The 23777-nt window shown below is 41.9% G+C and overlaps 1 protein-coding gene across 1 annotated transcript; it reads left to right on the top strand.

Moving 5' to 3' along the window:
• Positions 1-919: 919 nt before the first annotated feature.
• Positions 920-22930, top strand: frmpd1b (FERM and PDZ domain containing 1b; the record flags this gene model as incomplete). Its single annotated transcript, XM_079250490.1, has 17 exons — positions 920-1055; positions 6622-6773; positions 8959-9069; positions 11552-11724; positions 12917-13019; positions 13256-13301; positions 13606-13710; positions 13910-14005; positions 14831-14956; positions 15048-15167; positions 16118-16251; positions 17670-17796; positions 18104-18196; positions 18318-18500; positions 18835-19036; positions 19245-20207; positions 20367-22930. Exons 3-17 carry the CDS (start codon positions 8963-8965, stop codon positions 22928-22930), a joined length of 5142 nt encoding a protein of 1713 aa, XP_079106616.1. The 5' UTR covers positions 920-1055; positions 6622-6773; positions 8959-8962.
• Between the last annotated feature and the right edge of the window lie 847 nt (positions 22931-23777).

Here is a 23777-nt window from a genome sequence, read left to right as displayed (position 1 = left end):
TGGGCCCCTGGGCCTGTGCTCATAATGCCCATTGGATAATCTGGCCTTGCCCGTTTGGTCTTTTAAAACATTATTCAGTCAATAAATTCTTGAATTCTGGGTCCAATGTTATTATCAATTTCTTTTTTTTTTTTTTTTTTTTTTTTTAATTTTATTTATTTTTTATTTTTATTTTTTTTTTGTCTTTTGAAATAAAAATGGACTAAAAGTCTAATTTAGTCAGGCTATAATGACCATAGATGGTTAAAAAGACAACAACCATTCATAAACTCTGATAATATTGTGCGTAAATACAGCTTGCCTAGACAATAATTCAACTAAGCCATTAAAAAATTACCTGTTGTAGCTCACAATAAAAAGTGAGTTCTTGCTAAGAAACCTATTCCCAGGGTAATATTTAATCAATTTTTTTTTTATTATAAATTAAAAGAAGATGAATGATCCCAGGTATTCTAAATAGGCTTGATTAAGTGGTTTTGATTAGATACTATCCAGATAATCCAAATATTTTATTATCAAGATATGTAAAAAATTATTACATAATTTAACATGTATTAAATAGGCAATATTTTCAATAATAATAGACATTAAGGATCCCTATTTATTTTCGTCATTAAAACATCCATTTTTGTTTTATTTTTATTTAAAAAAAATAATGATCATATGAGGAATTACTTTTTTAAATTCTTCTTTTCTGTAAGTAACTGACCTTGCAGAGGAGGGGGTCCTTCGGGCAGACAGTGATGGAGGCTGGGAGGAGGAGGAGGAGGAGGAGAGAGAGAGAGAGAGAGAGAGAGAGAGAGGAGACCAACAGAGGGAGGGGGTGGGTTGTTTCTGAGCTCAGGGCCGCGGATTAGAGCAGAGAGCAGTCCCAGTACGATGACAGCATCCAGCATATAGCCAACGCCACCATCATCATCTGGCCCGGCTGGACGCTGTGGTTCTCCCAGAAACAAATATCATAACGCCTGAAATCCTCCGCATCACTGATCTTTTGGGGGGATAAGCCCCCCAGACACCGGGTCCGTCTTTCTGTCTCCTCCTAAAACCACGAGGTGAGTCTTGTCCTTATTTCCCAGTGTATTGTCTGATGAAGGAGCGCCCGACTGGAAACGGACGCGCCGGCATCTTTCGTCCCGTCCTGCTGTTTCTTTTTATGCTTATCAAATCAAAATGAATGCTTTACCTTCTGGTCATATCCACGCTGCCTGTGGGCTACACCCGGGTCATCGTGTGAGGGAGATGGTGGAGAGATTTAAATCCGATTAAGATTATAAAGAAAGCAACAAAAGACTGACCATTTATTTTCCTTTGTTTAGCCCCCTGAAGGGGATGGCTGTGGTCACTTATCAAATTTCGTGTCTAGTCCCAGTAAGGAGGATCATTGATTATTTTGAAGGAATTTATGAAGCATTTATGAACATAGACATGGCCAATGTGTTACTTCACCCAGACTCTGTTAATTAGGTAATAATCTGAGAGAGATGTCGGCTACAATTAGAAAATAAACCGAAATCTCAACCAGGTTTACATCAGTATATTCGTCAACACGTGTGATTCTGCAGGGTAAATCCACGCTGCTCAGTGAAATCACCATCACTGCTACAGATTGGTAAAGCACTGACTAAATCCTGGTGGATCAGGGGAAGCCAGCAGGACTCTGGGTAGTAAAACACGCACATTGTGAATGGGCGTAGGCGAAGTGCAGCCACTATGACAATCGTCTCCTCTTTTTATGCTCATTTTCTGTGGACAGCAGATATAGCCTCCTTCCCTCCTCTGCTCTTACATGCCGTGCCGAGCATGACAAACGCAACACAACTAGACCGGAACAATGCGTTTCGCTGTTCTGGGGCCTTCATTTAATGCATGACATGATCCAATATGACCGCTCATAGCAGTTCAGACGCGTGCGATACCCACGGCGCAGTCCATCACCTTGCGTGCATATCGGTGCTATTTAAAAACATCGTGCTGCTGTTTCACGTCCAAATGAAATATTGGAGCTTCCACGTATGAAAAAGCTGGGGATGCTCCGTGTTTTGCTTTGCATTGGCTCTTGCGTCTACAAATGTGTCTACCATCGCTGCGGGCATTGTGCTATGACTCAGGAATGTGTGTTACAACATGTGATGGGAGTTGCTCCGAGGTCATTCTGCCTAAGGAAAATCACGACGAGCAGAACTTGCACATCAGGACAGACTTGATGGCTGCGTGGCAGCATTAGCCTCGATCTGCTCTGCAGACTGTTCCTCTGCCCCACTTACTGCAGCCAGCCATCCTCTCTTTACCCTTTCATCTCAGATCCGTGTCTGCAGACCAAGCTGTGATGCTCTGTTGCTGTGCCAAGCCAATATTAAGAGGTTGACAGACAGATAAAAAAAAATAATTGTCAATAATATAGTTGCTTCTGTTAAAAGATGTTGAATGATCAAATCAGTTCAGTTTATTTATGTCAGGGGCTGCCTCAGTAAGTTGACTCGATAATAGATATTGGAACTCAATTGGGAAGTGTTTCCCCCTCAAATTGTACCAGTATCCAACAATGATGTGACCTCATTAATGTGACAGCTTCTGTGATAGCGTAATTGACTGGCAGTGGTTCCATTATGTAGGCCAAGTTCCTTTATAACTAAGTAGAATAAACATCTTCAGAATTAAAAGCTTCATGGTGGCAAAAACAGCTAAGCTTAGAACTGGAGTTCTCGTTTTTCTTTGCTGTGATATCAAATATGTAAGTCCTGCTATATCCATATTATTCCAGAGCCCAGAGGATTTCACAGTCCCTAACAAAGTCACTACCCTCATATTAGTTTTTATTAAAGATAATGCTTTATTGTACAGTTTTTGAAGTATCAAAGACTTGAAGGAAATTGGCTCAGACAGCAAAGAGAGCAGCAGACATTCCATATTCATACCATCCAAAGACCTTCCTCAGACATCAAGATCTTACTCCTTTTGTTGGTCTGTCTCATGAAAATGGAACCGTTAACAGAGATCTGTAGTGTAACACAGCACACTAAAAGACTTATTATTTAATAGTTCACTGGGGAACCAGGTCCTTGATGAAAAGGAGAAATGAAATGAGGAGTGTACGGAGAGCCCTGCTTTCATAATGCTAATGGAACAAGCTGACAGTCTGAGTAAAGAACAGAAGATGTGATTATGTGTGGAAGAAGGTAAAAGTGAAATTTCCAGGAAATACAAGATGATGCTTACCTAATGACAACAAAAATGAACGTATGTCGCTTCCATGCATCTGTAGAGTGGTGACACTGAAGGAAATGTCAGATCATCACCAAAACGAGCAGGATTTATTCCCGTAATCTCACACATTTCATGGCAATCTATCTTGTAAGTGTTCAGAATATTTTAGTTTGGACCAAAGTGGAGAACTGATAGACCAGGTTGCCTCTGAGGCAGCTAGCTTAGCTTCAAACATTGTTAAGCAACCAAATGAAAAGCATCTGATGCTGGATCGGCAGCTGGATGAGAAGCAGCACTAACTTGAGTTTACAGTTGTTTCAGTCACGATCCATTTTGAGCTTGTTAAATAAACAAGCTGCACACACTGACACTGAAAATACATCAACTGTTGATGCCTTAGAAAAGCTAAATTATCTTAAGTCACTTCAATTTATTTTCCTCAGGAGAAAACTGGTGATGTAGGTCTTAATGGCACAAATAACATCAACATAGTTAAACTTGAAAACATTTTTTTTTTATTCTTTTTTTTTATCCTTTCAGTTCAAATTGATCTTATTTGTAAGAAATAACCAGTAATAAAACCCAAAAACAAATAAATTCCTTTGCACTGACCAATTCTTCTGTGCTCTGCTCATATGAAAGCAGAAGCAGTTCAGCTGCCTTGCATAAGCCTAAATCTCCTCCACCTCAAGCAATTCACATATTCACACAAACCTTAGCCAACTGCTTTTGGACTCAGTATTCCCAGATGTCCAACATTATTGGCAGCCACTGTGAGCTTAAATGAAATGTTGAATTACTGAACCAACCCCTGCTGCTGCCACGCTGTGTGGTGCAGCTTATATCCGGTGTGTTGTATTCAACTGGGAAGGAGAGTATGTAACTTTTTTCTTTTTTTTTGAAGTTTTATTTGTGGACTAGCCAGGAGTCCATCGCACTTGTGAGACTGACAGATTTGTCCCAGTAGAAATGCTGGAACCCTTTATGTTTTTGAGGGTCAGCATTTAGTTTAGCATTCAGTGGTAACTGGTAAAGATATGTTAGGGGTAAAGGGCCTATGCAGTTGCAGAGGCCCCACTTAGATTGTAAGAAAAGGATGTTGTGTGTCCGTGTCATTGGCAATTTCATTCGATAGTCAGTCACTTCAAAAGGGACCCTTTTGAAAATAAAGCTGTTGTGGAGTGAACAAGGAAGACTTTGCAAGTGAAACTGTGCAATGCTCCACTCAGTCTAAGTCTGGACCTTACTGCAGTCTATATTTTGCATGTACATCTAAGTGCCATTACTTTAACAAGTTGCTGAGAGTAAGTACCACAAAGCAACGAGGATCTCCATTATTTCTGGATGAATTCCGCCTGTCAGTCAGACTGTCATATCAGTTTGCGTAGGTTATATATAGAATATGAACCTTGGCATCTTTCTTCATGCCTCCCTGCTACTTCCCAAGATCCTCTCTGTGCAGGGTGGTTTGAACTGTGGTGGCCCTACCTGGCTCTGCAGTGCTAATTGGGCTTAGAAGTGCTTTCTGTTCAGTTGGCTGCACACAAACTGCACATTCAGGACCACCTCACAACCCCCTGAGGAGAGAGAGGAGTACTTCTATGAAGTGCATGTGGGCTCATACAAGATTGAATAACTGACTGTTTTGCCAAAGACAGAGGGACATTGTGTGGGAAAATGGGCAAAAGGGTTTGGAGGGGTGTCTCTTCAGATTATGAGACACAAATTTGGAATTAGAGAGTTTAAGACAGGTTTCTCTTCCTGACAGCACTTCTGGCCTGTGTCAACCAAGTAAAAGTGCAGGAATGAGGAGGAAAAAGGACTGCAAGGCGTGTTAATGAGTGTGGTGAGCTGCGGACTAGAGGACCTGGCAGTGGAAGACATCAAAGATTTACTATTGATTCAGATAAGAAGCAGACTCATCATCAGCTTCAGATACACAAGTTTTGCTGTGTCAGGTTGAAACACTGGCACAGCTGTCACATCATGAGAAACAAGAATAATCGCTTTATTTACAACAAGCAAAACAAGGTAGCTTTTTTTAAAAAAAAATTATTCTCTGTTTATTTCACAGCTGTCCACATATTAGTCTGCTGCTTGGTTTTGTTGTTGATGTTGAGAAATGCTGTCTTGACTACCCTTTCCCTGCTCCCCTTCACCTCCCGCTATAGTCACTTTTGTTCTTTTCTTTCGTGTCCCACAGCTTCACTCTCTCGTGTTTTTGCCTCTACCCTCCTCACCCTCTTTAAAATTCTCCCCTTTTCTTCCCCCTCAATATCCTGTCCTTTCTCCTTTTTCTTTGCCTTGACCAGTTTTCTTTTCTGTATTCCTGCCCCTTTCTCTCAGCCCCCTTCACAGTCCCCCTCCTCTTCACTGCTGCAACCCCCACACGTCTCTCCTGAGTCTTCCTCTGCTTGTGTGCTGCTACTTTTTTCTTGCCCGTGTTGGCAAAGTGGCAGAAGGAGGTGGCTGGAGGCTGAGCTAGCTACATTAGCCCCATGCATTATTCATGTGGCCTGCAGTGTGTGCAGGTCTTGGTCTTATGCTGTCTTGTCTAGTGGGACACACAGGCCCTGTGAAAGAGCTCTGTGTGCAGGACACAGGGCCTGATGGAGGAGCTGCACAGATGGGACTATCATTTCCTCGATTTCTTTCTCGCTGTTGCACATGAAAACCCCAAGGAGGGAGAGTTTACTTCACAGAGCAATGTCAAAAAGCAAAATGAGGTGGTTTCCTTACGCGAGACCAAGAATGTTTATTCAGCGTCTCTCCTAATTCAGCTGCCATGCTTTTCATAACAAAGCCCAAGTGCGTTTTTCTCCCTTAACCAGAGGTTGGCTAAGGTTTCAGCTATATCTGCTCTGATGCTTATATGAAAGACTTGTTCTCTTTTCACCATTGGCCAAGATCTCTGTCTGCCTGGCAGCACTTCTGTCTCCGCCAAATCAGAATAAATAGTCGGTCCTCTCTGTTTTTAGAGTGCACCCAGTAAGAACTTTTAACTGACCTGGGCTGTATGAAATTTTAATTTAGACAACCAGATGGAAATGGAGTGCCTCTTTTTGTCAGCATCTCATGCTTTTGAATCTGCGGAGGAGAAGAGAAAGACTGTGGGTGAGAGGGAGAGAAAGAGAGCAAGAGAGCCTTTGGGACCGGAGGAGGGGCCTCTTGGAAAACCACATCTACATAGCTGCTTTGGTCTCACATCTGCTTTGCTTGACATACTTGCATTTTCACACTGAAAATATCAACAACTGGAGTGTAGCTGCATTACTTATGAATAGGTTAAAAATTCAAGACAGATAGAGATGAGCTTAATCAGACGTCGCCTCGTTCTAATTATAAACTGTGGATGTGCACTGCGTTTATAGGTTTTGACAGGTCTCACTGACAGCCTTGTTCCGTTCTGCACAGGTGGCCAGGGCAGATTGGGTCTGGTCCCTGATGATCGCAAGGACCCCTTTCTACCTCTCTCCAGCCAATCCTGGAGGGTTTACTGATCTGATGTCTCAGAGGACGAGGGGGGGTGTGTGTTTTGGAGTCCTAAAGAGACAAGCTACACCTCGGTGAGTCATGCTTTCACAGCTCCAAGTTTAAATGCAGATCCTTGCGCCGCCTGCTTGAATTGTGTGGACACGCTTGGAACCCCTTAAAGTGTGGGTTTGTATCGAGGTTCAGAAGTGTGCCAGACATTACGTAATCTCTAGGTAGAAATTTCAGTTGCAGCCTTGCAACCGAAAAACACACTCAGCAAACTTTTTCAACTGCACCTGCTTATCCGGATCCTGATGTGAAGGTAAAATATTTGTGCTTGTTGAGAGTGAGGTAATGGCTTGTCAGCTCAAATATGTAGGGTGTGCATAATATATGTGCATATACTCATATGAGAAAATGGCTGGTTGGTGCTTCTCCCCATAGAGATTGTCATCTGAGACGACTGCCTGACTCTGCAAGGACAGAGAAGGTGAGAGAGCATGATGGAGAAAATGAAAGAGAGGATAGATAAAGGAGAGTGGCAGCAAAAATCCCTTTTTAATTTAGCAGTGATTGCTGATTGTAAGTATAACAAAAACACATCTACAAGTCCACACACATGCAATCAGACTACAACGTTGTGTCTGTACATCTGCATTAGCAGCCAAAACACACTTTATGATCCACCGTGTACAGAGCAGATGTCAGATTTTGTTCCTCTCGGTTGATCGAAGGGGGCACATGTGTCAGTAATAGTACTCAGTTCCTCGTGGGCAGCTGTCAGCTCCCCAACCTCTCTCAGCCATCTTCATCTACATCCCTCTGCCTCAATCCGGATAAGAGGGAGGTGCTAAAGTGACACCCTGACCAGTTCAGGTCCGTACAGTATGAAGGCTTCTAATCCTCTTAAGGGACAGAATTACACTGCACGCATTACTACAGCTGAGGGAGGCTAGTCAGCACTGGCCTACAAGCAGCCATCACTTCTACAGAGAGGAGCTGACACCCTGCTGTTTGTGTTTAAATGCAGTTTTACTTCTAGCAGCATAGCTCGGCATCAGCTATTGATCGCAGTGCAGTGTATGCTGTTTAACTTTGAAGTTAAACCACAGTAATTGGACAAAAACAACTCGGCCATCCTCATTTACTGGATGAAAGCTCGTTTCAAATTATTACGTACAAATATGGCAGATGACCAGAAAAACGTGCTTCTTTCACAAACGTCTTGGCTTGCAAAAGTTGGCTCAATATTTCAAAGAGCTGATCAAACTAAGCTGTTGGCTGGGTTTCCTGTTGATCATTAGGTTTCAGGAGCACATCCATCATTGTTAGCCATATTGATCAGGTCTGGGTTGGAACTTCTGCCATCTTTGCCAAAGTTGCTGTGCAATTCCTTTCACTTATGGGGTTAAACGGATGTAGTGCAGCTGTGAGCAGGAGATGAGACACATCATGAGCCAATGTCAAAACAATTTCTACCCCTTTCTGCAGCAAATAAACAATCTCAGTCAAGCATAATTATACAAAGCCAACTTAAAAGTCACGCAAATCAGATTCAGCATCTGACTGACTGTATGAAAAATAAAGTTGAACATCTGTTTAGCTAAACTTCAGAAAAGAAAAAGCTTGCTTAGAATGATCAGGGGCTTCACAATCCTCTCCCACTGCATGTTTATTGATTGGCTTAGATAAATAAAAAACAGCTGAGGGCAGTTGGATGTTTTGACTTTTGGTTCTGATTCAATGCTGACCAGCTTTGCCTCCCTGAGGGCAAACTGAGCCCTCCATCATTCATTATGTCCCAACAACTCCCCTCTTCAAAGGGCAAGCTAAGCAGAAAATGCACAGCTGCGAGTTGTGGCGAACGTGCAGATTGTGGCATATTTATGTGGAACTCATTGTGAATCCTGTTATTGTGCGATGGTGCAGTTGTTGTTGTGGAGAATCGGGTCATTTAAGCCTGTGCTGTTGCTCATGCTGACTAAGCTCCACCCCTTTCCCTCCCAGCCTTTTCTTGCTTTCTGTTCACATATCTGATTATTCATCGCATACGACACAAGCAACATGTGCTGCATATAAAAACAGAGCTGGCTGCTTGCAAATTTAACTGGAACACAATTCTGGCACTTATCGCCCAGTCCAAAAAGACAACTGAACTAAAAGCGTTTTCTAATTTATCTGATCCTTTCAAATTCTTTCATCTCCTTCCCACACATGTTTTGCTTCTTTGCAGTAATGTCTGCAACTCACGTCCTTCTCTGTCTTTGTTTGCATCAGATAAATGGAGGAGAAGGAGCGATGTAGGAGCAGGTCTCCAGCCCGGCGGGCCAGCCGGGTGCAGCAGGTGGTGGGAACAATAATACGACGCACCCGCGAGTCTCTGAGCAGGTACAGACTTTTATGAGATCAGAACAGGTATAGAGAGTTAAAACTAAATAACAAAAGAGGTTGTGGGGGGTTGGAGACAACAGCATATTCTGGGAGGTTGCAAGTAAATCATTTAAGGGAAATTTTGATGTGGGGGGGAAAAAAATAAGTTGTGGCATCACTCAGAGACACAGAAGATTTTTTAAAAACTAAACCAGAAACTACAAATAAAGCTTTTACACTTAAAAATACAACTTTATCCACTTCCAGGCATGTGGCCAGATTCTTTTGTGATGAAGTGAGCCAAAGGTGGGTTTTTTTTTCCAGAATTTACGAGGAAAACACTATTTCACTGTTACAAATTACCATATAAAGGAGAGAAAAAACAACCTGAAACAAAGTCAAGAAATGAAGGAAAAAAGTCTATTTCTTACTGTTGCATGAACACACAGTTATGTTTGTGTGTTTCCTTACAAGGAGACAAAACACACACAGTTGAGTACATATTCAAACCCTGACTGTCCCTCTCTCACACTCAAACACACCCCACAGGGAACCACAAATATGCACTCAAAAACCTCCTCATCCTCTTGTTATCCACCAAGCGGTTTCTCATTGTGAGTAAAGGACTCAATGCACGGGAAGCTCAGTAAACTTACAGAACTAGTTTGTCATGGGAAAGGTCTCAGTGTGCTATGGCCGGCTGACCATGATAACAGGCCTTAGGGAATAGATGCTACTGCAGATTTTAAATGCAACAAGTACAGAAAAAATTTATTTTTGTTTGTTGGTATGTGAAATATCTTCATTGAGATGATTTAATGATTGCTGCAGGGAACCTCTTCTACAGGCCTGCTGCATGTTACTTCTTTACCCCCCCCCCCCCCCCATAAAAAAAAAAAAAAAAAAATCTGTAATCTTTCAAATCCTTAAAACATGCCTTGATATATGTGCAAGTTACAAATGCTAACAGGCTAGACTGTCAAGCTAAAAGAGCATCAATTTCCAAAGAATTATGCAGTTTTCCTTATAATACACCAAGCCACAAGAGCTTTTTCTACTTCACTTCCATCTTAAATGAGCTTTGGTTCAGAGAATTTATGGTGGAGTTTGAAATTGCATTTATGGACGCATCAATGAGCCACATCCACGGACAGGGATTTTCAGAAATGTATTGAATCCATGAAGCTTTCTATGGAAGAATGTTGTTTGCTTTTAATGCAGTATTACCTCAAAGCTTGGAGATCACAATCATTCAGAATTAGTTCTTTTTTTTTTTCTTATCTCCTGTATACAGAGACTCCTGTGGACTCCTTGAATTCTAACAATTTTATAAACTGTACCTGAACAAATCCCTGAGCTCTTGGCAGTGAGAAATCTTAATCTTTACTGGTTGATCTGTTTATCTGAATAGTCTTTAACAGAGTGAAAAACACTGCCCCAAATCTTACTTCTTTTTTATTTATTTATTCTTTCTTTATTATATTTATTAATATATCTTCTTATTATTTTATTTTATATTTATTTTATATTATATTTATATATTTATATATGTAGGGCTGCACGGTGGCATAGTGGTTAGCACTGTGGCCTCACAGCAAGGTTTGGGGCGAGGTTTGGTCAGTGGCCTTTCTGTGTGTTTGCATGTTCTCCACATGTATGCGTGGGTTCTCTCCGGGTACTGCGGCTTCTTCCCACCGTCCAAAGACATGCATGTTAGGTTAATTGGTTACTCTAAATTGCCCTTAGGGGTGAGTGTGAGCGTGAGTGGTTGTATGTCTCTGTGTGGCTCTGCGATGGACTGGCGAGCTGTCCAGGGTGTACCCTGCCTTTCGCCCGAAGACTGCTGGGATAGGCTCCAGCTTCCCTGCATCCCTGAATTGGATTAAGCAGTTAGGAAAATTAATGAATATATATATATATTAATTTTTTACTTTTTATTCTCAGACATATTAAGGAAGACATGTTTAATACACAATAGCTTCAGTTAAACAGCACAAGGACACAATAATGTACTTATGGTAACTCCACTGTAAGCATACCTTTTCTGGGATATTCTTTTGTTTAGTTGCATGGTAAATAATTTTTTTTACTTTCACTATGGTTTTTTGGCCTCCACACAAATATTTTGAAGACTGTTGTCAGCATCAAGGTCAGCGCTGTATTTTGCCATTTTGACAAAAAGAAATGCTGTTCTGCACCAAAATGAAATCCTCTTTTTGCTCAAGTACTAGCTATTTTTTGTATAATCCTGCAAAAAAGATGTAAATTGGGAAATCTTGGTGGTCATTGTAAACTTGTTTTGATATTTTAGAAAACAATTACATGAAAATGAAATTATTATCGTTCAACACCACATACATTGAAAACCTTTATTTAAATACAAAACATGGTTTGCAGAACTATAAGATTTACTGCTTACACTCAAGTGCACCTGAATATATCTCTTGATAAGTAATATTTGGTTAGTTAAATAAACTGTCACCCTCTTTGACCTCCTTAGAGAGCGGTTGCTAGGCGATGGGAGGTCGCAGCGCTCCAACAGTCTGTCCAATCAGAACTTCCAAGCCAAGCTGACGCTGCAGATCACCAAAGACCCGGTCTTGGACAGCAGCACTGGACATGGCTTCACCCTCACCACAAATGCACCCCTGCTGGTCAGGGACATTGCCACAGGTATGCAGAGTGTGTGTTAGCTGTGGTTTGTTTTTATGTGTGTTTGTCTACGTGGAGGAGTGCACTTATGTTTCCTCTCCAAATGGCCACCTGGTTCATGCAGTCAAACCCTGCATGCAGCAAATCCAGTTCATACACACACTCCTGGCTTACGTCCTGCAAGGCACTGTGCCAGAGAGGCCAGAGAAACAACAGAGCCACCTGCTCATCCTTTCTAAATTCAATCACTTTTCATTTAGGCAACTTTGATAGGGGGATTGGGCGACTGAGGCAGGAAGATGCTGATCCATTAATTTTATGTCTGTCCTGTAAAATAAGCTGTTAAAAGCCCCGGGGAGAGTCTCACCCAGCCATCTTGCTTTCTGCTGCCAAAAAAGGAGTGAAAGTGAGAAAGAGAAAGAGAAGCGATAACAAAGGACTATATCTATCAGATAGAGATGTCAGCAGGAGGACCCAGTGTGGAACAGACAAGTGCTAGAGTGCAAATATGGCCAAAGAGAGGGAAATAATGAGTGGGGAAGTGTGCAGGCATAGAGCAAAGATGGGCAAAGCCTTTGTGCAGGGTGCTCAGAGAGGATATAAATCAGAAAGAAAGGTTAAAAAAAGAAATAGGAAGAGACATAATTTTATAAAGCAACAAAAAGATCAGAATAACTGCAGAGCTGTCATGAAAGCTTGCCAGGAGGGCGAGTGTGGGATTGTGTGTTTGTTCATGTGCATGTGTAGAATCCTTCAGAGCAACACAGCATGGCATCAGTGGGTCAAAAATCAGGGGCAGGCAGGGCTTTGTCAGGCAGACCAGCAGGGTGTGTGAAAATATGCGTGCACAGGCGTATGTGTTTACGCACTCATGCGCCCAGTCGGTTTGTGTGTGTATATTACGGAGTAAGCTGAAACTGCTGCGCCTCCATCGGTCGTGCTCTCTTGCCTGAAGACAAATGAGTATAAATAACCAGAGAAAGCAGAGCAGAGCTGGAAGAAACCCAGAGTAAATGTAACCCCTCACGTCCTGGAGAGCTCAGCTGAACACTTTTGAGACAGCCATGTTGAACTGTGCGTATGAGACTGCCTACAACTGTGTGCTTGTGTGTGTGTTTTCCTCCCTTTGTTGCCACGTGTGCAGCCAGGTTTTTGTTTTATGCTGGAGCTCACTCTTTTTCTTGTGTGAATTTGTTTGTGTGTGTGTGTTTAGGAAGCCCTGCAGATGGGATACTTTTCCCAGGAGACCAGGTGCTGCAGATCAATGAGGCAGTGCTGGAGGATATGAGTGCCGAACAGGTTGAAAACGTCTTGAGGTGAAGATATTCTATCAACTGTATATCTATCGAAAATATGCTGTTTGCTCTATGTCCTCCTGTGACCGGTACACCTGGTCTTTCCACTGACTAAACATGCCATCATTGTGTGTTTGTGTGTGAAAGCCTTTGTAAGATACATGCAAAGGTCAGAGGACGGTGCTTAACTTGACAGTGGGACAAAAAGAAACAGAAATATTGGTCTCAGTGTTGTTTCTTTTCTTTCCTCCATGCAGGGACTTGGATGATTGCATCAATGTGACTATCCTACGGCACATGACAGTAAGTACAAAGAGGACATTGACGGCTTGGCCCCAGCACAAACACAGTCACGTAAAGTCATTACAACATCATTCATTTGAACATAAGCAGCTTGTTTCCTAGCATGTGACTCTGAGTTTGCATCTTCTGCCAGGAGTAACTGCCTTCACATTGCTTTAAACAGCATCGCGATAAATCTATGTATACCGACCATCTGTGTACATCTGAGTCTCAACCTTTGCTAGTCTCAGATTTAATCTTCATTGCATTGTTTTATGCTTGAAAAGCATGTCTTAGTCATTCTGCTCATGTTTGTGTGTGGCAGAATCCCAAGTCATCCATTATGTCAGCAGAGAAGAGAGCTCGTCTGAGGAGTAATCCAGTTAAAGTGCGCTTTGCAGAGGAGGTGGTGGTCAATGGGCACACTCAGGTGAGAAAGTCCTATCCGATGCAAGAAAAAAAAAGCTGAACTTCACTTATTAAAACATCATTTGGACCCTTCATAGTGTTACAGTCTGTTGATTTAGTGTCATCTACACAGCAGCCAGACAGCCTTTTTCTATCTTATCTTTTCTAATTTAATTTGATATTGACCCTGTTTGACAACATTGTACACTTTTCGCCACCAGGGAAACTCTCTTCTCTTTCTACCCAACGTCCTAAAAGTCTATCTAGAGAATGGGCAGACCAAGGCTTTCAAGTTTGATAATACCACCACTGTCAAGGTAGGAATATTTTAGACATTGTATTAATCTGATGAAGACCATGTAATGGAAGATCAACATCTATTCATTCACTACTGAGCATCTTACAGAAAAGCAGAGTGACTGGATGATGAATACTGTAGCTCAGAGATGACTCATGAATCCACATCAATCATGAAAGTCAGTGTGGCATTCCCTGCCAGGGGTTTTACCCTGAACTACCAATTTGAATGAGCAGTACACATTGTATATATACTAATAACAGATATGTCAGACATGAAGAAAAATTAAGCATGATCAATGATTTTCTAACAGTTCATGTAACTGCATTAAAGAAGAGCTAAATGAGGGTCTCCTCCACTTTCTTACATGAGTCTAATAATGTGTGGATCTGGGTTTGAAAGACCTCCAACATGTATTTACTAGATTTGATGTGCAAGCTGTAACAGTGTGTAGGCTGTAACAACTGTTTGCATTGGTTTTATGATATAATTGAGAAGCGTGTGTAGTTATTTAGAGTCATGTTCCAACACTACCTGCATGTATTCTGTCTGGTCTAGTATACTACAGCATACAAAAGCTGTATTGTTTCTAAGCCATGGTGGGATTGGAGCCTCATACAACAGATATTGGAGACACCAATTCACCACCAGGAAGTCCATGTCTGTTTTTGTTTTTATGAACATTTTATCATTGTTACAACAGCTCTTATATTTGTATTTTTAGCTTGTATTGCCAGCCAAAGGGAAGCTGAGGAGTGGTCAGACTTGTCCATCTCACATCAGCCGACGGTGATGAAACATGTTTGTTTAAGAGGTCTGAACTGTTGGTTTTCCTTCATTCCAGGATATTGTTCTGACTCTAAAGGATAAACTGTCCATCCGGGGCATTGAGTACTTTGCATTGGTATTAGAGCAACAGTATAGCATCACCAAACTACTACTACTACATGAGGATGAGCTCATACAGAAGGTGAACGATGCACACAAAAAAGTGCACATATTGGGTTACACTGAGAAGAAAAATAACTCTTCCCAATAAATTGGTCTTTTGTTTCCACCAGGTGGTGCAGAAAAAAGACTCGCACGACTATAGATGTCTGTTCAGGGTTTGTTTTATCCCCAGAGACCCCATGGACCTGCTGCAAGATGACCCTTCAGCCTTTGAATACCTCTTTTTACAGGTCAGAGAAGCTTATCAGCAGTAAAAACTTTATATTTGTCTTACACTCTGTCCACCATATAGACTCAAGTAGCTCCTCAAGCTGTTTAGTAGTTACAGGTGAAAACAAAATCAGGGAAAATAGTCATGCAGTAAAAAATAATTGTTGATCCCACATGCTAAACTTGTGCTCAGATATTGAACGTCTGATCAATTTTGATCCTGCAACTTGATTCAAAAAGCACAAAGAAAACAGCTCTTGAATCAAAGCTGAAAGGGTGTTAATGACTTTGTAGTAGCTTCTGTCTCTGTTTGGCAACTTCAAAACTGCTCTAATCTGATTTACTGCAGCCTTCCTAACGTTTTGTTTTCCTTTGAGATAATAGCAAATGTGAACATCTTCTATTTATACCAGTCAAACACTTGATGAAATTCGGCTTTGAAGACAACAAAGGCATGCAAAGCCACACAGTGTGTTCATATTTTAATGACACAATAAAGCAGAGGGAGTACCACTTATATCATACTGATTTGTTGTTTTAAAAGCAATCTCCACTTACTGCTGTGTTTACTTTTGTCGCCAGTTTGGTAAACACAATGCTGGTTTAACTTAAAGACACCCATGAGTTTAATATTTCTCCCATTTCTGTCATTAACTAGGTGTTAGAATATGAAAGCTAATATAAAATCTGCACTGTTTCCAAATCTGTTTTCACTTTTTTAAACTTGATCATGTTTTTATTACTGTTTTATACAGTATTTCTTTTTTGTTTTGAATTTTAATTTATGCTTCCTATTTTCTAATGTGTCAGTGTCTCTGTAAAGCACTTTGAATCATGTTGTTGTTGAATTGTTCTATATTCAACAACACATTCAACATATTTTGTGCTACAGAATATGCTCCTTTAAGTCTAATGCATTGTAAAAGTATATATATAATGTCTTCATGCATTATGCTGTGTGTATTTGCAGAGTGTTGGAGATGTGCTGCAGGAGCGTTTTGCTGTAGAGATGAAGTGTAACACAGCGCTCCGTCTGGCTGCCCTGCACATGCATGAGAGACTAGATAGCTGTGGACAGACCCGGGCATCTATCAAGAGTATTACGTGAGTCATACGTGTGTGTCTGGGTCATTTTAGGGTGACACTTTTTAGGGTCACTGTGGACTGCTCTGTCATTATTTTAGCTTGTGTAACTTTATTGGTCAAGTAAGAGAGATGTTCTGTTGCTGCAATTATTGTAATTAGTCTGAGATGAGGGTGCCAAATAGTACATAATCTATTAATGTGATGGGAAATGTTTTGTGTGTGTGCAAATGTGCACCAACAGGGAAAATTTATCCCAACCACTAACTGCATGGGTGTCAAAATGGAATAAAACACATAAGCATGTCCAGTTTCCCAAAAGATCATGTCCCTGACACATGCACAGTGCATTAATATGCTTACAGCATTGACATAAGTGCATTTAAAAAATATATTTTTCCTGCAGATAGGTGCATTTTTCTCTTCATGTTGAAAATGATTGGCTACAAGTTATGTGTGATCAGTTTAGATATGGATGTTCAGTAACACCTAGTGGTAGGTGTAGTAAACACAACCAGGTATACCATGTATACTTCATATATTATAAATTAAGCTCTTTTTTAAATTATCACATTGTGACACATTATTAATTACCTGACACTGATATTCTAAAACATTTTCAGTGGTTCATTATCTTAACATGACCAATTCACTTCCACAAAATTTGTGTTAAATGTCTGTACATGTTTTACATGTAAATAATTTTTCTGTTTTTTTTCCTTAGCTTTTATAATATTCCATATACCGGTACATGTTTTTGATGAAATATGATAGGTCTGGTTATCTGGCCATTTAAAAAAGCCTCTGTAGCTCATCGCAGGGCCAACACAGAGAGACAAACAACAATCCATGCTCTCACTCACTCATAGGTACAATTAGGAGTAACAAATTAACCTAGCTTGTATGTCTTTGGATGGTGGGAGGAAGCCGGAGAACGCAGAGAGAACCCATGCATACACATCACATATCACATGCACATCAGGAGGACTTGCAAACTTCACACAAAAAAGGATATTGTATGAACCTTCCCCCAGCCGAGTCTCCAACCAGCGACCTTCTTGTGCGAGGCCACAGTGCTAGCCAGTATAGCTTTGGTTGTTTTTCAGGCTTTTGTTTTATGTAGTCTAACAGGCTTAACAACACACATAGGTATGCTTGTAAATGCAGTAATTTCGCAATGGCACAGCTAAACAATGGTAAAATGACTGCATATTAGCTCAAATCTGCCTCACCATGTACTGTATTTCATTTACACGATGATATGAAAAATAGTTTAGTCAAGTTATAATAAGTCTACTTGACAGTCTGTACTTGTGTGTTATCCTTGGCTTCTATATGAAAAAAATCACAATCGAGTTAGGTACTATTGTTTGGTTTTGCTGCAACTAAATAACTGAGTTGTTTTTTCATGTTATGCTTATTCCTCTGTGCATTGACAGAAAGGAGTTTGGCTTGGACAGCTTTATCTCTCCTACGCTGCTGAGTAATATGAGGGAGAAGGACCTGAGGAAAGCCATCAGCTACCACCTCAAAAAAATTCAGTCCCTGCTAGAGCCACGCCAGAAGGTATATGAGGATTGATAGATGAGTAGAGGGAAGCACAGAAAGGCATTAAGAGACAGCTAGTGACAGTTTATTAGAGGCTTTGGAGCACATTTTAGTTAAAGCTTAGGGTGACTGCTAATCTCTCTGGTTTAAAGCGGCAGAATGACAGAAGGCTGGGAAAAAGAAAAATGGTGGGTGGGAAGGTAATTAAATAGGGGATACTGAGTCCCAGGCTTATGTTTTTGTGCTTTCTAAGGTTTTAGATATTCTTACTGTCCTGCTGTAACTCTAACAACTCTCTACTCACATATTAACTCTGTTTTTTAAGGTAATATCAGCTACTCAGGCTCGGTTGGCCTATCTCACTCAGCTGGGAGAGCTTATTTCATATGGGGGACGATCTTACACGGCTACAATGATGGTAAGAATTAAGAACTTTATGTGGTTGGTGGATCCATTTCCTGAAGCATACATAGTAAAGCTCATATAACTTAAGATATTTTTGTTGCCTTTTTTCCCTGCTCACTTTCACCCACGCTCAGCTTCAGGACAGGGAAGTTCTGGTCAGCTTGCTGGTGGGAGCAAAGTATGGGATGAGCCAGATCATCAACCACAAGCTCAATGTGATCTCTACCCTGGTTGAGTTCAGCAGCATCAGTCGAGTGGAGCTGCTGTCAGAGTCAGACAAAGTCAGCCTGCTGCGCATCTCACTGCATGATATGAAGGTATGAAAGACCCAGGATGGCAAAACATGTTTATTCAGTTACTCTACTATTCATGAATGTGTATAAACTGACACGGATACAAAACAATGTCCATGCTCTCAACACTATTTATCTATCAATGCTCATGCTAGAGTAAATATAGGTCAGGCATTCTTCCTCCAACATTACAGTATGTAGCCTAAAGGAGATTGTAGTGGCTCTACAGTGCTAATTCACTGACCCAAAGGTGACTATCTCTCCCTCTTTCTCCCACTCCATTGCTTTCCCTCTCTTACTCTTTGGCTTTAATCACTACTACCTTACCTTATCTTCTTCAATACCCTCCCCCTCACAGCCCTTTGCCTTACTGATGGACTCTCTGGCAGCCAAAGACTTAGGGTGTCTACTGGGAGGCTACTGCAAACTCCTGGTGGATCCAAGTGTTAATGTCTTCCGTCTGGGGCGCCCGAAAGTGAGGGTGCACCGGATTCCTGCTGAAGAAGGTGTGTGTGGGAGGTTCGCCGTACTAGAGGGCGTGTGCTATGAATCCCTATCAAGTGAGCAAAAAATGTTTCACTTAAAACAATCACTTTCTGGCTTTGGCCTTTTGATAGAAATTTTTCACATCACATTTCGATGAATGAAGCCTGTACGGGTACGGATAGAAAAAGACTGCAATATTAATCAATTATGATAAAATACGCCTCTCTTCTACTTGTTCAATAACACAGTTTTTGTTTTGCTTGCCTGGTTTTTGTACATTAGGCTATGTGTCTCGCTGCTGCAGCGACTCAGATGACTCTACAGATGAGGATGACCCAATGGATTCTCAGAGTTACAAACGCCCAGACCCAGCAAGTCAAGACTGGGAAGAGAGGAGGAGAGAGGAGGAAGGAAAGAGGAGGGAAGAAGAGAGGAGAGAGAGAGAGGAGCACAAAGGTAAACAGGAAGTGAAGATAATAGTAACAACAGAAGGTAAAGAAAACGAGAGTGAAGAGGAGGGAGGAGCATCAGGAAGTGGTCTTCGTAAATTCAGTGTTATGGATGAAGAAATTAACCTGGAGACCAACTGGTACCACACTGACCCACGAGTCACCAGCAGCTTTTCCAGCTTGTCCAGTGGTTCCTTGAGCGCTGCCCTCGAGGACAGCAGTGCTGCATCCAAAGGACTGTCCCGCACGGATGCCCTTCGCGGACCACGCACAGGCGATGAGCTTCCAAGCTTAGATGTTCACCACCCCTACCTCCTGGAGCCAAAACGGCACCAAGGGCCTGTGCGGCCCACCAACCTGAATTATCGTGGCAATGACAACTCTTGCCTCTGCTTTGCTGAGCTGTCAAAGGCTGATTTCCTGCCAAGCCCACCTGGGGCTACAACTGATGATGATGAGGAGGATGATGAGGATCTCGGAGTTGAGGAACTTAGACGCATTTCTAAAATCCCGAGTTCAAGAGACTTGAGAATGATTGACAGTATACCATTCGAAAGATCACCCATTAAAAGAAAGAAAAAGATACCTCCCAAAGTCCCAGTTAGGACAAGTTCAATTCCAGGAAACAAAGGAGGACAACCTGAGCACCGCTTGTCTAAGGATGAGGAAAGTCTCTTTCTGACTCCATCACCCAACCCCAAACCAGCACTCTTGGTTAAAGACAATGTCTCAGAGTCAGAAGATGAGTTTTTTGATGCACAGGAGAGATTCACCCCACCAGTTCCTGATTTATCAGGTTTGTTAACAATATGTTTGCTTTAACTGCTATCCTGGTATTTGCTTTAATCTAACAGGATGCTCAAATATTCCTCTTATTAAAACAGATTTCAAAGATTTGTATCAAATAATATGTTTCTTTTTTTTTAATTCCTTCGTTTTGATTTTTTTCTTGCAGATGCTGAGCTGGCTGACCGGCGAAATGCTAATCGTTTGAGCGGAACCTGGAACGGCCTTCCCGTTGTCCCAGGGAAAGAACCATCATCCCCCCTTGCCAATAAATTCCACTATAGAAACAAAAAGGAATCAGAGACAGTAAAAGGTCCCACAAATCAACTCATCAGTCAACAACCTAGTCCTTCAAAACCATCCCAGAAACCTGAAGTTAAGGTCAAACCACCTTTGGCATCTAAGCCCCAGCTACCTCCCAAACCTCAAATTGTTCCTCCGAAGTCACCCAAGCATGGCAGATCATATGCCCAATGTAATGGGGATGCCGCTGGACGTTTGTCATCTGAACTACTGGAAATGGAGCCAGACACTATGGAGTTTAAGTCTGTCACATCAGGTGGATTGCCCATGTCAGCATCCTTAATCACAGCAGTGCGGTGCACCAAGCAATCACCAAGCACCACAAATTCCCAAGCTGAGGAGAAGACAAAAAGACAAGAAAGCAGCCCAAAACAAAATAAAGACTTGGTATGTGAAAATGGATCACATGTGTTTTCCAAAGACAAAACATGCACTCCTGATAGAAAGGAACCTCCTATAGTTGAGGGGAAAAGAAACGAAACTGACCTAACAAAAAAGCCACCGAACCTAGCCCACATTCCTCGCTCCAGTTCAGGGACAAAATTATCAGTTCCCCCTCCTGTGCCCCCCAAACCTACTTCTCCATTAAATCTTCATCCATTATCACTACCTGCAAGCTCTCCTGTCTCCCCTACTGATCCAAGCAAAGGGATGTTTAAGGACATGGTCAATCCACCAAATGGAATACACCCTTGGAGCAGCCGTAATGGCAACATCCAATCAGGACCGAGAAGAGTCTCTTTGAGCCACGAGAGTTTGTCACCCAAAAATTCAGATGCACCAATTACTCTTACCACGTCCCTCATCTCAGCTAGCTCTAAGGGTGTTGGTGGTCTTGAGAGCAGAGAGCCTGGAAAATCTGATTCTGGATCTGATCTGAGAACAAGTTCTTCAAGTCTGGGAGGCAGACTACCAGCTTCTGCCTTGAGAGGGAAGATCCAATCTTTGCCTTGGTATATGACCCGTTCCCAGGAGATTCTAGGAACTCTAGACTATCCTTCTACAAGCTCCATTAATGGAGACACATCTGGCTTTGGCTCTGGTTTGTCTGTAGCAAGTGGTTTATCAGACTTAAACAAAACCCCTGTCAAGGAGAAAGAAACAGTGGCCTTAAAATCAGGAAGTAAAGGGAGCATTTTGGATGAAGGAGCTGAAGTTGTTATAGCAACCATTAAAGAGGCCCAGGAAGTGAGCTCACAAATGAAAAAGTCCAATGGGACAAATGGCTCACACCCTAATCTGAGTTTTAGAGAAAATATTGCACACAGTGGCAGTGTTTCATCAGAGCAGCCTCAGTCTCGGTCTCATTCAGTCGTGGGATTGGGAGGTGTGTCGAGCATGCAGATCGGAGGCGATTCCCCTACCTCCTCAGCAGCCGACACTACTCCTCCACAGCAACACCGGGAGGCTTGTGGCTGCCGCACCGTCTATGCTAACTGTTTCAGCGGAGACATTGAAGACGGTGTTAGCTTTGATGAGGAGCTCACTGTTTATGAGTTCTCCCAACGGATACGTCCAAAACCTGCCCGACCCCCGCCTGCACCTTCTCCAACAACACCCTCGCCAAAACCCAATATTCTGTCATTGCTTAGGGACAATCCTCGTCCACTTTCTACTTTCTCCACTGCTTCTTCTGAACTAAGTCCTGTAGTTTCATGTCCAGTTTCACCCACAACTTCTCTTGGTGGTCCTCTTCGTTCCCTTACCAACAAAAACTATGGGGGGCTAAAGGGAGGTTTTGCTTCTCTACGTCAAGATATTGATCAGCTTCTTCTGGTGTTAGAGAGAGAAGCACTTGAACAACCACAACAAAATTTAAAATCAGAGAGCACAGGAATAAAAGTAGGAACTGACCTTAATCACAATGGAACTGAGGAGAGTACAATGCCTGCAGCAAGCCTAAATTGCACTGGGATAAGCTGTACCACCATGACAGAGGCTGAGAGGAGTCTTCTCCAGGCAGAGGCTCGACGATTGGCATCTGGTTGTCAGCGTGCGACACGTGTTGGCTGGGCACCTGATGAAGCACTACGATCTTTATCCAACAGCTTCAGCGCCCTGGTTCAGTTGTCAGCAGCCTGCCTACGAACCAATCCCTGTCCTGGCTGTGACATCTGCCATGAAGCACGCCTGGTCCACAAGGAAGAGGATGATAATGACCAGCAAGCCATGGACAAGCTAAAGGAAATAGTGGGTTTATACAGAGAGTTTGTTGGGGCTGTTGAGACAGCTGGAACTGGTTCAGGGGTTGGGGGTAAGAGTGCGGGGCTCACTGGGTCAGCACAGGGTCAGGGGGAGGGTGACGGGGTGAGGCTACTAGCCAAACGCTGCACTGTGCTAATCTCATCTGTATTTGCACTCACACAACTTTTCCGGACACGCACACTAGACACCACAGACACGCCTGGCCATGTACCTCTCAACTTTTGACCTGTGAACTTTTTACCCACTGATAACCTTTGACTCCAGAGAGGAGACAAGCAAACAGCACAGAGCTATTGAGTGTGTAACTCCTGTATTCTTGTACAGTAAGTGCCATGCACACCACAGCCACATTACAAATTCTGACACCACATCGTATCCGAAAGAAGAGAGGAGAGGAAATGTCATTGCCCTGCCTCTCCTTAGACGCATATGGACTATGCATTTGTACATATGAATTTTATAATTATCTTATAATTCTCTTATTTTATGATACAATATGTGTATGTATGTAAGGATGGATTATACATGTATGTATTTATGTATTTATTTTTACAATGTTTGCACCATGACCTGTGACGTGCAGGTACCTGGTAAGGAAACAAAAAGGATGTCACTGGAAGTTTTAATATCTCTTCTCTTTGAGACAGTATTAATATTATGTTTTTGTTTTTGCTGCTTTAAATAATTGTCCATTTCACAAGGTGTAATCTGTAAATTGTCAGTTTCAAGTTTATTATTACAGTGCATATACTGAAAAAAAAACTGAATATACTTTATCTCACCTGTGAAATAGAGTATTAAATTGTTTCGTTTTTATATGTGCAGAGTTTGCATCTTTTTTAGTATTTAGTTTTTCACCGATACAGTCACAGATAATGGAATACAAAACTTAACCAATACACAGCAGGGAGAGCACTTTTGACTGTTACAGATTGCACCTTTTTATGGAACACATAACCTTGTGTAAAGTGTTTATTATTATTTTTATCCATTACTTGTCCAAACTGTGTGAATGCTTCATGGAAACCATTACCCAAATGTATGCAGTATTATAGCAATCTAGTTTTCATCC

This window comes from Telmatherina bonti, assembly GCF_933228915.1.
Source record: "Telmatherina bonti genome assembly, chromosome: 12".
In the NCBI taxonomy this organism is placed as follows: Eukaryota; Metazoa; Chordata; class Actinopteri; order Atheriniformes; family Telmatherinidae; genus Telmatherina; species Telmatherina bonti.
The sequence above is the reverse complement of the archived record's forward strand: the minus strand, read 5'-3'. Positions and strand labels throughout refer to the sequence as shown.